At 38.2% G+C, this 14,577-nt stretch overlaps 2 protein-coding genes across 2 annotated transcripts; both read right to left on the bottom strand.

Moving 5' to 3' along the window:
- Nucleotides 1-880: 880 nt before the first annotated feature.
- Nucleotides 881-6,366, bottom strand: LOC136240430 (integral membrane protein GPR180-like). Its single transcript, XM_066031415.1, has 9 exons — nucleotides 6,187-6,366; nucleotides 5,868-6,002; nucleotides 5,238-5,435; nucleotides 5,006-5,186; nucleotides 3,954-4,003; nucleotides 1,665-1,801; nucleotides 1,445-1,618; nucleotides 1,154-1,231; nucleotides 881-1,105 (listed from the first exon to the last, which is right to left on the bottom strand). The coding sequence occupies exons 1-9, from the start codon at nucleotides 6,326-6,328 to the stop codon at nucleotides 929-931; spliced, it is 1,272 nt and encodes a 423-aa protein (XP_065887487.1). The 5' UTR covers nucleotides 6,329-6,366; the 3' UTR covers nucleotides 881-928.
- A 53-nt stretch (nucleotides 6,367-6,419) lies between these two features.
- LOC136240423 (major facilitator superfamily domain-containing protein 1-like) lies at nucleotides 6,420-12,741 on the bottom strand. Its single transcript, XM_066031406.1, has 16 exons — nucleotides 12,697-12,741; nucleotides 12,489-12,659; nucleotides 12,388-12,440; nucleotides 12,224-12,336; nucleotides 12,055-12,165; nucleotides 11,887-11,995; nucleotides 11,737-11,836; nucleotides 10,195-10,293; nucleotides 9,939-10,050; nucleotides 9,362-9,498; nucleotides 8,537-8,613; nucleotides 8,396-8,493; nucleotides 7,723-7,883; nucleotides 7,488-7,548; nucleotides 7,311-7,440; nucleotides 6,420-6,604 (listed from the first exon to the last, which is right to left on the bottom strand). The coding sequence occupies exons 2-16, from the start codon at nucleotides 12,652-12,654 to the stop codon at nucleotides 6,542-6,544; spliced, it is 1,590 nt and encodes a 529-aa protein (XP_065887478.1). The 5' UTR covers nucleotides 12,655-12,659; nucleotides 12,697-12,741; the 3' UTR covers nucleotides 6,420-6,541.
- Nucleotides 12,742-14,577: the final 1,836 nt, after the last annotated feature.

Raw genomic sequence — 14,577 nt, 5'->3', positions numbered from 1 at the left:
TGCCCCTGTACTGATCATATTTTATGCCAATAGCCATACTAGAGAAGCCATTATTCATGATAGTGCAATTCGTTGTAACTATGTCATTAATGCCATGCAGTGATGATAGTGCATTATAGTCAGTTGACAACAATATTATAGCATGTATAGGCTACCGTGGCATGCATTTTGTTACGGTTGTTAGCTGCTCAACTGCTCTTCACTTTCTGCATGTGTTTCTCATATCGTCCAGGAGCCTTCTTTGATGACCCTTACACCACATGAAATAGTGACTATGTCATCATGTTGTTAAACTAATACACACCTTAACGTTCATTTCTAAGACCTTGTGATTCATGCACAGCTGATTTTGGTCACATCATGTAATGTTAGTAGCAGTCAGTTACTGATCAGTACTAGCTGTATAATGCATTATAGCTTGACCACAATAGATCTAATCCTATATAGAAAATTTGGGTGCCGTCCTCTTGCAGTGGTGACAGCAAAGGTAGTTATATTTACTGACAACAGAAGAATACCAATAGTTTTCTGTGTGCTGGGTATAGTGTGTGTATAATATCTACTTGACTAGGATATACCTAAATGTTTTGCTATATACATGGAGTAAATATGTACAAATTGTACATGGGACCTGCATGGAAATGAAGTCATGATCATGAAGTACATCTTAATTGACATGGTCACTATAATGAGGTGGTCTTATCAATGAGGTCATGAAGTACAAATGTTTGGGACCTACTTGACAATGAGATCATGAAGAACAATTGCCAGTATTTATGGCTACCATAATGAGGTAGTTTTCAGGTCACTATACATTACCAGTATTGTTCTGTGATAATATAAAGAAATCATGCTGATTGTTGTCAATATTTTTGGAATCTGAAATAATAACACTAATAATAATAATAATAATAAAATCAATTTCTAATTATTGAAAACTCCTGTAGTTCCTAAATTTCATTGATGCAAAACTTCGGTCACCATGAAGTGGTAGTGTGGTTGCCGATAGTGATGATACCTCCCAGTAGAGACTACGTGACAAGAATAATCGTCCTAACATTGCCATGGAAACCATTTGAATCACAGAAACTCCAACTGTCATAAGCTGTAAGACATAATAGTCATTCTGCATGAAACAATAAGAGTCACTTACTGCTGGCCTCCAGTAGTAAGGAAGTACCATGGCAACCAACAAGTTAGTAGGATAGGCTAGTAGCCACAAGTAACAAGCCTATACAGTAAAAAGATAATATAAAATTGACTGTTCTATTAGATGCATGTTAATTTAGTAGGCAATATTTTCTATCTATATAGTAGAAAACTACACTACATTAGGGTAACCTAAAGAAACATGCATGTCACAAATACATACATCACTGATTTACACTTGAATATCTCTGAGCACGCTAACAGCCAAAAACTGCTACTACACATTCACACTTACTAAAGAGAACTTGTGAATAAAGTCCAGCCTGAGGGCACTCCTCTCGCTGGCTGAACTGTTGCGAACATTATAGTGAAACAACACTGTTAGCAGTATTCTCATTAACCCTAGCAACCACCAGCCATCTTTACCAGGCTCATCATATGTAGATTGTCCCCATAGCAACACAACCAGCTAGGTGTTCAAACTCAATAAATAAGTAATTTGTGTGGATTCTTACCTGTGCTATGGCAATAGTTGATATGGCAACTATTAAAGGATGACTCCATTGTGTAGCACGAGTGGAGCTCAGGGGCCAGCCATAGGACAACACCAGTATCATCCAGCACATGTGTAGCTGGGATACCATATCCAACACTATTAGTAAAACACATTAGAAACATTATAGTATATTGTCCTCCATTTGCTTAATACTACAGTATGTTCACGTTGAGCTGAATCCTGAAAAAAAAACAGCTAAAAATTAAAAGTGGATTTTTTCTCAACCGAGTTAACATTTCAGCTAACCAGATGATTATTGATAACAGCAAAGGTGTCAACAACAGACACCTACGGTTTGGCTCCATTACAAGTTTGAGAAAGGGCTGTAATGGACAGTGTACTTATATGGCTTCCCCATAGGAAATGTATTGTGAAAATTTTGATTGGCCATAAATATTATGTCAGACATTTGAACAAAAAGATTTTGATAGCGGATCAAGCAGTACTACAACTGAGCCAAATTTCAAGATTGTGTGTAATTGCATCATCCATGAGTTATTAAATGTTTTTGAGGATTCAGCTCAACGTGAACGTACTATACACTGGGGACCTGTGAAACATTCATATATATAAATATATATAGCACCACATAAAGTCTTTAAGGTGGTAGAGTCAATCATTTATATACCAATAGAGATTTACTCGCATCAATTTACAAAACACTCTAACAAAGCAGTCACTTTGTAGTCCAGATCATCAAGGGTTTGGACACTGCATATTTTCATATCACATACCGTAAAACAACAACTTTGGCATGACATGATATCAATATCTGAAGTAGGTTGGCAGAAGAAAATCTGGCAAATTTATCATGTAGCCAATAGTAAACAGCATTAAATATAATTAGAAAATAAAGTTTGTCGCTTAGTTACGTCAAACTCTCATCAGTTACAATATTACGATACACCATAAAACATGTAGGGAGAAAGGAAAGTTAGTTAAAATAACAACATTACTGAACTGTCATATATTTTCATTACTAACTCACTTATAGCATAAACTGATAACCCCGTATGTATAGCTGGTTCTATCAACTTTAGCATTTGGGAACTTTTATTCGTGAGCATTTAGTGCCGTGGAAAAGTAGCATTGCATGATTTTGCACAGGTCACATGCTGTTGAAGCTCTACCACTGTGCACTCTGGATATGTTTTCCCTACCAAATCAGTGTTTGAGTTACGTGAGTTGAAGTAAAGGACAAGGATAGGAAATGCTACATGTAATTCTAACCATGGTAACCATGGTGAGCTATTGGCTACTAAGCGAATTGCTTGCAATAGAGGATATGCACACTATATTATTCGAATGAAAAAGGTGTGTATCCGAAAAAGTGGATGTTGAACGACTATCAGAAAATCCCATATAAAAGTAATGGGTAGTGAATGTTGCTTAGACTGCAAGTCGCCACTAAGGCAGGTCTTCTCTTGCCAGTTACGCTACTTACTGAATAGAATGAGGAAGAAGATCTCATGTCTGGTCTACTGTCCATGTTATTAATTGATTCGCACTTTGCTGCTGCATGCCACAATACATTCATTTGCCATCACGATCAACATGTTAAAAAATCATGTGCTTATTAGAGCATTATCAGTATGAATATCCTCTATCTGGCCCAGCAAAGGTGCAACTTCTCTCTCCCAGCACATACTGGCTAGTTTAATGACAGGTACAAAAAGCAGACGACCAAAGTGATGTAATGGTTGTATGCAAGCATGGTGTCATGCACGTGTAATTCACTTTGTTTTTGAAAGTTTGCAAGTTCGTTGAAACATAGCTGGTTTGTGAGTGTGTTTCACACTATTGTACTTGTGTATGTCTCAAGACTCTACTTTCAGCAATTACCAAAATTATGTGATTCCATTACTTCATTTCGTGGAAAATTTCATTTGCTATAATAACCCACTCTACGGTTCTTACTGTGAACACACACATATTATAAGACTGAGTTACTGGGATAAAGTATCAAGTAGTTTCTAATACAGTAGATCCAGTTCAACAACTCTTTGTTACTAGAGTTTCACAAAAGAGTTCAGATAAGTGAATTCACTAAAGCCCATTCGGTCCAAATACTGTAATAGAACATACACACCCCACAATCTAGTATTACAATATGACAATCAAAGTACTTATCAAATAACACAAATTTGACAAGGCTCCAATGCACAATCAAAAAGGTCTTAGATTCTAATCAATTGTAAACTGCACATACCAACTCCAGCCAGCAGTATATGTAGTGTAGTGAACTAACCTTGTGCTAACATCTCTGCTAGTCTTATCCCCATCCCACTGGATGAGTAGCTGTGTAGAGAAGGTATAAGAATAATGAATACACAAAGTGTAACAATTATCACTGTGTGTGAGTGTGCATGTGCGTGTGTGAGCATGTGTTCACTTTCAGTGGTTTTGTACTGGAAAAAACATACTGACACACCATAAAAAGATGTGGTGTGACATTTAATGTTACATTAGTTTAAAACTCAATGTAGCAACTATTCAAATTCAACCACTACTCAATGCTTGAAGTGATGGTTAAGCTCAAAGTCAATTGTGATACCGCTCAAGTGCATGTGGCATTTACCCAGTAGGTGTTTTAATGTTAAAAATACGTTGTGTGACTAAACTGTCCATACTAAACATACAGTCCCATTCTTGACCATATCTAAGTGCTTTGTTGATAAACAGTTTGTGATGTTTAAAGGTTTCAAAGCATTTGTAGTTGACCCATGAAACAAAAGTTACTTAATTATTAGTGAAAAACAAGAGTCAGTTCAAAGACAAGAAATAATTACCATGGATACAACAAGCGTGTAAAGGAAAAATCTGCAACTGTTTTACCACCTAGTTCTTGATGAAGGGAGCATATACCTGGGTAATATTATATTCACCATTTTACAAATCTTTGCTTTAGAGAAAGCGTTTTTTAAAGTGTCACATTGGAAGGATAGAAGGCCATTCACTGGTTTTGTCTTTGTTTACAGTACAAGGAGAATCTACTCAGCAACGGATTTGTCTATTCATAATAAATACAATGGCACAAGTCTTAACTCTGTATAACATTGTGCTATAAAAAATTAATCTTTCTGATGTTACTACTTTGCAGTGCAGTAGCTCCAAATACTCTCAGATCATACCCCCTTAGTACAGTAACAAATTCAAAACACTGCTTTTATGTCAGACAAAATCCTATTGCATGTGTGTAGTGTGGTAAGAGTAATGCAGTGTGGTAAGAGTAATGTAGTGTGGTAAGAGTAATGTAGTGTGATAAACATACATCATTAGTTATACAGACAACATACACACCTCCAATAGTATACAGCCATCAATAAGGACACAGCACACTCCAATAACACGGAAACAGACAATGTCTTCAGTACAGAGTGCATTGGTCCACCCTTAATGATTATAAGCCATACCCGCTGGCCCCATAGCACTATCACAATCAGGTATAACAGGAAAAACAGGTAATAACAGGTATCCAACCCTGCATAGCAACAACATCAATAATACAATACAATGACAAACAATAGTGTACCTTTCTGATCTGCTCCTAAATGGTTGGTCGGGTTGCCATGGTAATCAGAGTTATATAAGTGCAGTTCATAATACACGTAGGTGTCATGTGAAGGCAAGGTGGGATCACATGAGCTTGGCTCAGCATACATAATATACCAGTATTGAGGGAAGGAACGACCAGTGATGGACTGTTGGCCTTGTAGCTGGTCTAGACTGACTATATACATAGAGAACAAATGAACTATAACACTTATTATTATACCTTTAAAACACAGATAATCAAACAGGGGGTTTGGGATATAAACTACAAAAGCACTTTGAAATGTAAACACCTTGATAATCAGGATGCTTGTACATTAGTGTATGCACATTCAGACCCCTAAAATCAGGACACCTCACTAATAAGGACACCTTGATGATCAAGATACTTGTCAAACTCCTCACCATATCTGGTGAAAAGCCTCAAATTTGTTGCAGTGCTAACAAAATATTAATATTTATATCCAAATTTCCCCCCAAGAAAACTACTACAGCACTATGCCTACAAGAAGAGTAACACATCTATTCTATGGTGTGGAGGATGGTGAGAAAGACTTGTCATTTTCCACACCCCCACATGAAACGTGTTGATTCTACCACATTCACATACCTTTAAAACGTGCTTTAGCTAGTCTACTGTTGCAGTCTTCATCTACTACCATCTGTGCCCACTGGTCATCAAGGAAGAAATAAAAGGCACCACTTGAAGTGTCATTGATCTTGTACCAGAACTTGCCTGTACTGCCTGCAACAAATACGATTTTGTGACCCATGTAAACAACACAACCAACGTTATACAGTAACTCTGCACTAACTTCTTAAAGTAAATATTCTTTTAAAAAACTAAAAGGACATTGTAACAATGTCTATTGAATCAAATAGTTAGCTATTAAAATGTGCATTATATAGAACACAAAGACGGGTCGTACCGTGATAACAAAACTGAGTGATAATCGCTCCCTTGTCACGGTAGGCGGCACTGGAGCTCGTCACACCATGCACGACCTTGCTAACGCCCTCGCGACAACATATTAGTAGCCAAGCAACTATCAGCCACCTCTCGCTTTTCATTCCGTATACTCGTAAAAACCGAATTTCACTAGCTCGTTCACGTGATATCAAAACAAAAGTGGCACATCATTCACGACAAAAACAAAAAAAATCACAGCAATATTATATTGTTTAGGAAGATTTGCATCACGTAATAGACACACACTCACACAAAACAAAAAGGAAAGGATTGATACAAATTGTGTACATGCTAGTGTGTAAAAGTCATCGTGGTCATTTCAGTACACCCAACCTGTAGAATGGTGACTTGTGGTAGCTCTTGACGTGCTCTGGCATCTGTGGAGAGTACAAGAGAGACATGTTAATATTACTTATACGAAATCTGAGAGACATCATTTGGTGGTTCTCTCACATCTCTTATATGCATGGAAAAAATAGTTATTCATGTCAATGGGGAAGATACTCTTAAGGGCTAAAAATATAGAAACAGAGCAGACAAAATACACTGTAGCTTAGAGACAAGTAGCACAAGCACAAGAAAAGTGACAAGTCATAAGGAGAATCCTACTTGTGAAGGGACCTCACTCTTTCAAATCTCACATATCTTAGCCTCAGATGTTACGTACTGTTTACAGGTTAAGGTCTCTGAGTACAACTAGATGGCTCTTATGTTCACTGTAGGAATGAATGTGGATACTTGGGCATATTTTACTGTGGCAACTATGATTATAGCTGTACCGATAGAAAAAAAATTTTGATGGGTCATAAGTAGACATTTCAGGAGACCAATTTTTCAATGCATCATTTTAATCCACTGAATATACCATCCTTAAAGACAGCTAGCTCAATGCACTATGTATCATAAATAATTTGAAGAATCTGAACCACAACCATTTCTAGCCATAGAAATGTTTGGGGACACACATGGCCTTCCTTGAAACTCGCACAACAATCACATGTAATATTTAGTGAGCTACAGATCCTAAAATCTGTTCAGTTGGGAAATTTAACATCCACTATACCACACAACAATAATACACACCCTAGTTCCAATACGAGATAGTAGTCTATTTCTGAGATGAAATGCAGAGCTGGGTTGGATGGGGCTAGTGTATGGTTTAGTAGAGTTGATCCTTTCCTTCTCTTCATTAGTAATCATCGCAGCTGACTCGCTAGAGGGTGCACAGTGAGGTTTGTTAGCCAACAACCTGCTGCTCACCTTTCTTCCTTCTTCTTAGCTTCTCGTCTACGTACCCACGCTGGCTTGTTCAATTTAGATCCTAATAAAAATTAATTTACCATAAATTCTTCATTGCATTCACAGAACTACTGTTATTGTCAGAAATTATATTCACAAATAACATACACACATGCACACACACGGCAGTTTTGTCAAACTGAGAGTATTGTATCACAAACAAAATACGCACACACCATCTTCCCACCCCACTTACCCTTAGCAGCATCATACATGTACAACACAACTCCAGCAATCAACGCTCCACACAGTAATGCTAGGAAGAACACCTCCAACAAGATGTAGCCTTTAGCATCCAATATAACTCCAGCCAACAATGAGACTATTGCTAGTCCAAGATTCTGTATGGACTGCATACTGTAATGTGACATCACAACATCATTGTTATGGGAATAACTGCTACTAAAGCTATTATGTCACTTAACTGTATGTTCCATGTCAATTATATGTAATACTAACTTTTGTCCAACACACACAAATTTCCATGGCATCAGGCTTCAAGCCTCACGATAATTAACAGTAAACTAAACATCACAAATCATGAAAACTTTTTGACCACAAAACTTAGATATGCCAATGTTCCGAGACCCTACTCTGGCCACTGTGTAGTAGGTCAGTAAGGTCACTGTGTAATAAGGTCACTATGTAATAAGGTCACTGTGTAATAAGGTCACTATGTAATAAGGTCACTATGTAATAAGGTCACTGTGTAATAAGGTCACTGTGTAATAAGGTCACTGTGTAATAAGGTCACTTGTCTATACCAGCCAACTTGATAATCCCCTAATGTGTTATTTTGTGTATGTACAAACTACAAAGTGACCTGCCCAATGTAGCCACTGCTTAATAAGGTAAATCATACAACTTACATTCCATACGCAGTCCCCAGTTGATGTTCTGGTACCACATAGGCCACCATCGGCCATAAGGCACATGCCAATATCGAATAACTCAGTCCCATCAATGCCTGTAATTACTATTAAATACTAATTACACTATTGATTACTCACCATGGTAACAAATGGTAGTAGTCTAGTGAAGGCTAGTAGAGCATGTGATCCGAGTGTGGAAATAACACCAAGATTGACTAGTAGTGAATAATACGATAACAATGGGTGGGTATATATCTGTGTGTCTGTAGGGGTGTGCGTGTGTGTGTGTGTGCACGTACACGTACGCATGTGAATAGTACATGCTGTAAGTAATATTATACACAGCCAGACATGGGGCCAAGTACATGAGTACTTATACTTAAGTACACTTAAGTACAGATTTGAAAGCACTTGTACTTTACTTAAATACTTTCTTAATTTCCCCAGTGTACTTGTACTTATACTCAAGTACTTTGCTATGTACTTGAGTACTTAAAGTACTTGTAAGTACTGCAAACATTGTACGTAGTTTGTACACAGTGGGTGTATAATGAGAATAACAGAATTTTATGAAGGTGCAGTTTACAACTTCTTGCAATTCTTCTACTACCTTCCCCAACCTTACTATGTATCATGTTGCCACGATTAATGATGTCATAGCATTCTGGCAAACAAAAACAATGCTGTTGTTCAAGTCAGTGCATTTTAAGAGTTTAACAGAGAGATTGGTTGACAAAAACCAACCCCCCTAGGCACACTTACATACTACAACACACTGAATACAGCATATGTTTCACTACAGCAAAATGTACTTGTACTTTACTTAAGTACTTCCAGCATGTACTTGTACTTTACTTAAGTACTCTCTGGATTGCTGTTGGAGTACTTGTACTTGGAAAATTCAAAAGTACTTGTACTTACTTTTAAATGTACTTGGCCCCATGTCTGTACACAGCTACTTACCCCACATCACATTAAAGCCAGTCGCATCCACTGCTACTCCAAGGAAAGGTGATGCCACTGCTGAAATGATGTACACTAAACTGTTTACAGCATTAGCCTTAGTAGCACTGTACTGCCACTTGTCCTCAAAGAACACACTACAGAAGACACAACAAACAACACAAAGTGAAGCCTGCAGTGAAACACTCCTATTGCTGCCCAGGTGAACTACCTGTGCACTACTAATTTAGAACTGATGCAGAAAAATCTTCCTAGGCAGGAACTGTAAGGCCAGTAACCCACAGGAAGACTGTACCATGTCTCCTAGAGAGTAGTATGTGGAACCTAAAGTTACACAATGATCCCAACACCACAATGTGAGACATGGCATCTGTTTCGTTAGTTGACTAGGTCCCACTGCAGTAGACTGGAGCAATTTGCTCAAGGATACAAGAACAACAACAGCAGCAGCAACAGGGCATTGAATCTGGAACGTTACGATTCAATCTCAAAGCACTTAAATTGGCTGAGCTGTATGACACACACACTCACACCCACCCACGCACGCATGCACGCACGCACGCACACACACACTTACATTCCTAGTCCAACAAATGGGAACACAGTCACGTAGTAGAGTACACAGATCAGAAATATCAACCACAAAGACATGGGGAAGTACAGGATGTCTTTAATATTGATCACTTCTCCTACAAGTACGTACATAAATATGTAAAAAGAAAACAACCAAAGCTTCAACAAAATCTTAAGTGATAATTGACTACATAAAGCATAATTAATATTGTTGAAATACAGAAGAAATTATGCATATTCCCTTGACATTTGTACCATACCAGTTTTAGCTTCATCCCTACGAAGGATCTTCGCCGCTCTACGATCAAACAATCCCAGTACAACTGCTGCAAGTAGCGACAGGACACAGAAAAATACACCTGCACAAACAGATAATGACATCATGTGACTACAATTGAGTGATGTAATCACAATTGTGCAATTATTTTATTTATAATAGTCACTTGTCTCTATTTTGTGATATGAGGCTTCCTTTATTAGCATTACTTATGATACAGGTTGGTTCTATGGTGATAGCAATTGGTTAAAAGTTGGAGAACAATTATTAGTATGGCTCTTGACAGTGAGAATGTACTATTATCAATTAATCTATTATTGCATATCATGATTAGTGCTGCAATCAATTAATTACATAATCGATATAAACGCACAGCCTTATAGCGAATGAGAAAACATAATTCACACTCCAACAACTTTGTGCATTTAAATAATTTATTGCATCACTTGTCAACCTTTTGAGTTGGAGTGAGTGCATGATCAAGGCATTCAGTCGAAACTGAAGAAAATAATTTATTTGAGGCTGTGCAATAATCATATTACTGAGGCAACTCAACTTTCACTATTTTGTAATAACATCTACACATCAACAGTCGGACAGTGAGAAGGTCCTCCACTAGCTATGGTAGGAGTGTACTACACTTGTCAGGAATAATGCAAACCACATCAATTAAAACTGTCATTCAATCAATATACACATCTCCACATTTTTGCAGAAAACACAGGCAGCTAGATAACAAATTATTCTCATAAAATGACCAGAGAACACTAATAGGATGGAACATGTGGGCTAAGCAATATCACTGTGATAAAGTGATTTCGACCACAATTGGCAAAATATTCAAGGTGTGGGAGTATAAACAGTGTGCGACAGCTGACCATTTAAAAAAAAAAAAAACAGGTAGATGAAATCTTTAAAAGGCTATAATCGTCCACAGGACAGAACATTCTCTATTATGGACTCTTGACAGAACTTAATTCTAGCATGATTGTGCGATCATGCATCAAATAGTTGTGCACAGATAATTGCTACAAAACACCAAATATACAACAATCACTGAAATCATCCACTGTAGAGTTGTTAGGCGCACCTGCTTAATTTATAACTGTAAAGTGTCTACGCCTAATAAAAAACCTCGTCAGTTACCACATGTACCAATATTTGGAGTTCGGTTTCCACGTGAATTCCATACTGCAGAATACTGTTTTACTTAATAAACATAGTCAAAGACATGTTATTATTGGCCATGTACCACATGAGATTTTGTGCCTCACATCATTGGTAAACCTCTAGCATTTCTTCTCTTACATGTATACATCATGATAGAGCTTCCACGTACACTTATTTAAGTACAAGAAATTTATTTATTTATTTATTAATGAAATGAGTGTACATTTAATAAATAAGTACATGCACTTAACAACCAGACCAGATAGTATTCTGAAATACATTAAGGAAGGAATTATCATGGTATCAACATATTGCACGCCAGTGACAACATCAATTACAATATTCAATGACATACCAATCCATAGAGTGAAGGCAAGTCTCTGGTGAGGCTCTGGAAAGGTACTAGCAGTACCCTCATAAATTGGAGCCAAAATGTTCATATTAACTGTGCTACCCTGCATGGTGATGGTGACATAACACAAACACACACTACACAAACACTTACCAGTCGGGCAACACTGAGCAGTAAACCAAACACCATATTAATCTCTTTCTCTTTGAACCAGGCGACGGCATAAGTGTTCTGTGCCACTGCTAAGTTTTCACCACCAATTCTAAAACAGACGAGATGATGTAACACAGAAGACACTTGAGATCACATGATACCACTAACCCAAATACAAATCTTCCTGCCAACATCACGTTGTAGGACTGAAGGTTAGCTCCCATTGCAAATATCACTTGACCCAGACAAACAAACACACTAAATATCACAGTCCCAACTCTGTCAAAGACCATCAAACCAGTAATTCACTAAATCATTAATCCAACATAAATCTTACCTAATTCCAAACACTCGGTCAATAAGATAGCCACCTCCCAAGGACAGAATTACATTCGGCCAGGAGTACAGGGAATACAGCAACATAAAATTGGCAGAGTTTACACCCATGACCTACAAGTGGAACACAGTCTCATTATTACAAACACTGGTAATGGAGATAACCTGAGTTATTTGGCGCTGCAGGGCGGCCGGGTTGTCATATACAAAGTAGCTTCCTGTAGCAGGCACAGGGTGCACGTGACAGTCTTAACAATGGGCCTCACCAAAGCTCAAGGTGCACATCAGAAATAACATCGTATAACGATGCAGCCATCGGCTGGGGTCGCATAGTAGCGATCTTCCAATACTGAATGATTTTATCTTCTCATCTCGATGGTCTGACGGCCGGTGATTCGTTACTGGTACCAGTGGTTCATTTTCCCCCTTCATCCTCACTAAACAAGATGCTTTAATCTATACAATCAACAATACCTGTTGCAGGCGTCACGAGGTTTATACCACAATCGATATTCCTCTGACCGGATCACGTGATAGGAAAGAGAAATGTTGCGCTGCCTGAAGACGGCCACCCAGGCAAAAATCCGCCATGCCAGTGGTGCTACCTGTCTAAGTAGTCCGGCCTGACCATTTGAGCTCAGAGAAGCGCGAAAGGAAGACCCATGCCCTCAGTGCAGTATCTCACAGCCGGCCAACCTTAAACTTAGAGGTTTAAGACATGCATACTCATTTGTTAAGTCAACTGCCTTGTAGCTATAACCATTACCTCTCCTCAGTATATGGTGTTTTCATGCATTGCTCAATTAGCTCAAGCTATTCACTGATGCGGTAGCTACCAGCGGCACCTGGCTGAACCACACTATTCATCAGCTACTTCATCAGCATGTGAGTATATAGTGGTAGGTGGAATTCCGCAGAGCTGATCTCTAATTTACTTACACTTTACAAACAATTCTATTCAGATTTGCATCCATCATGCATGCACCATCATGACATCATCTCCCACCATCATCAGTTGCTATTCCGCTTTAATTTCCTTACTCTCTTTCCTTTAGAACTCAGTACATCTATCCCTACCTGTTAGTGATTTTTGTTCAGATGAGTGTTCTTGGGGGAACTTATTGTTGTATTGCAGCCAAATACTTTAGGTTTAAGGAAGAAAATCCATCCCTCCTGGAGGACAGCTGAGTGTGGCCCCTACTAGACATTGGGTTCCCTGCAGTTCGACTCCTGGGGTAGGAGGGATTTTTTTCCTTAGTTTGGCCCTTTTCTGTTACACTTTATTTGGTCAGTAATTTTAAGTCTTAGGCTCAGGTATCACTTTATTAGGTTAGGAGAATTCTAAAGGCTGCAGCACATGTTGCTGTCAGACCTTCAGTGCTGGTCACTGTAAAGCAGTACAATAACAATAATAATAATAGCTGTAGGCTATTAATGTGTGCCACTGTAAGTGGTGCACATTTGTATACCTCCAGTGGAGAATGTAGCGTATAGCCTGGTGAGTCTTATCCTTAGTCTGGCGCTGCCTCGCAAAAAGTAAGGATCTGGTGAAATACAGATACTAAATCATTTCTACTGCCCAGATTTAGCGGTAGCCAGTTAATGCGTGCCAATGATGTTCGCACAGAAATCGCCTTGGCAACACAATGCTTTTGTTGGGAATCATCTGACATAACAAGCGCTGTCTAATTGAATTCCTTTTGAAATGATTTGGTATTTGTATTTCACCAGACCCTTACCTTTTGTGAAAGGGCGGGCGGTGCCAGACTATCTTATCCTCTGGTTGTTCACAAACTATATAATAGTGGTATGTAGCTAAAAGACTATGCTCAACTCAACTTTTACAGCTGGGTCATTAGTACCTATATATGTATACGTATGTCTTATGTGAAATCCATAACCTTATCCAGAGATCATATGTTTTACTAAATGAAAAAATAAAGTCATAGCAATTTACAGTCCATGTCAAAACAGCCAAGTTGTGATCAGCTGGTAATACGTAGTTACATGATTGCTATGATCCCTTGGCAGCCTTGCCATGCAAAAAAGCTGGCTATTTGTTCTTGGGCACAAGGCATAGTAAGGAAACAAAACATTTTTTTCTATTTGGTTGCTGCATGTGGCTGGTTGAATTGCTGATACAGCTAAGATAAGAGGAAATGAACACTTTTAGTTTAAAACGCGTGGGCGGAACAAATTACAAAACCTGCTTTAAACCAAGCAGGGATAAATAATTTCAACAACTGTGTTGTGTTAGCAATACAACTAATTGTGCTTGTTTGTTTTTACTACAGAACAACGACTGTTCTTGGGTGTGTGGTCTACAATAGAGCGATGGTTTATAAAAACGCGCCG

The sequence above is a fragment of the Dysidea avara genome, chromosome 12, assembly GCF_963678975.1.
Source record: "Dysidea avara chromosome 12, odDysAvar1.4, whole genome shotgun sequence".
NCBI classification, from domain to species: domain Eukaryota; kingdom Metazoa; phylum Porifera; class Demospongiae; order Dictyoceratida; family Dysideidae; genus Dysidea; species Dysidea avara.
This window is presented reverse-complemented; position numbering and strand designations above follow the sequence as displayed.

Bases quoted from the DNA above. Each gene is read 5' to 3' on its own strand.
- LOC136240430 (XM_066031415.1), bottom strand. From the start codon at position 6,328: ATGAAAAGCGAGAGGTGGCTGATAGTTGCTTGGCTACTAATATGTTGT. The intron at 6,003-6,186 runs GTACGACCCGTC...TATTTGTTGCAG, and splicing joins CACTCAGTTTTGTTATCACG to GCAGTACAGGCAAGTTCTGG. The intron at 1,106-1,153 runs GTAAGTGACTCT...TATGTCTTACAG, and splicing joins CTTACTACTGGAGGCCAGCA to CTTATGACAGTTGGAGTTTC.
- LOC136240423 (XM_066031406.1), bottom strand. From the start codon at position 12,654: ATGAAGGGGGAAAATGAACCACTGGTACCAGTAACGAATCACCGGCCG. The intron at 12,441-12,488 runs GTGAGGCCCATT...TGCCTGCTACAG, and splicing joins GATGTGCACCTTGAGCTTTG to GAAGCTACTTTGTATATGAC. The intron at 8,494-8,536 runs GTGAGTAATCAA...TAGTAATTACAG, and splicing joins TACTACCATTTGTTACCATG to GCATTGATGGGACTGAGTTA.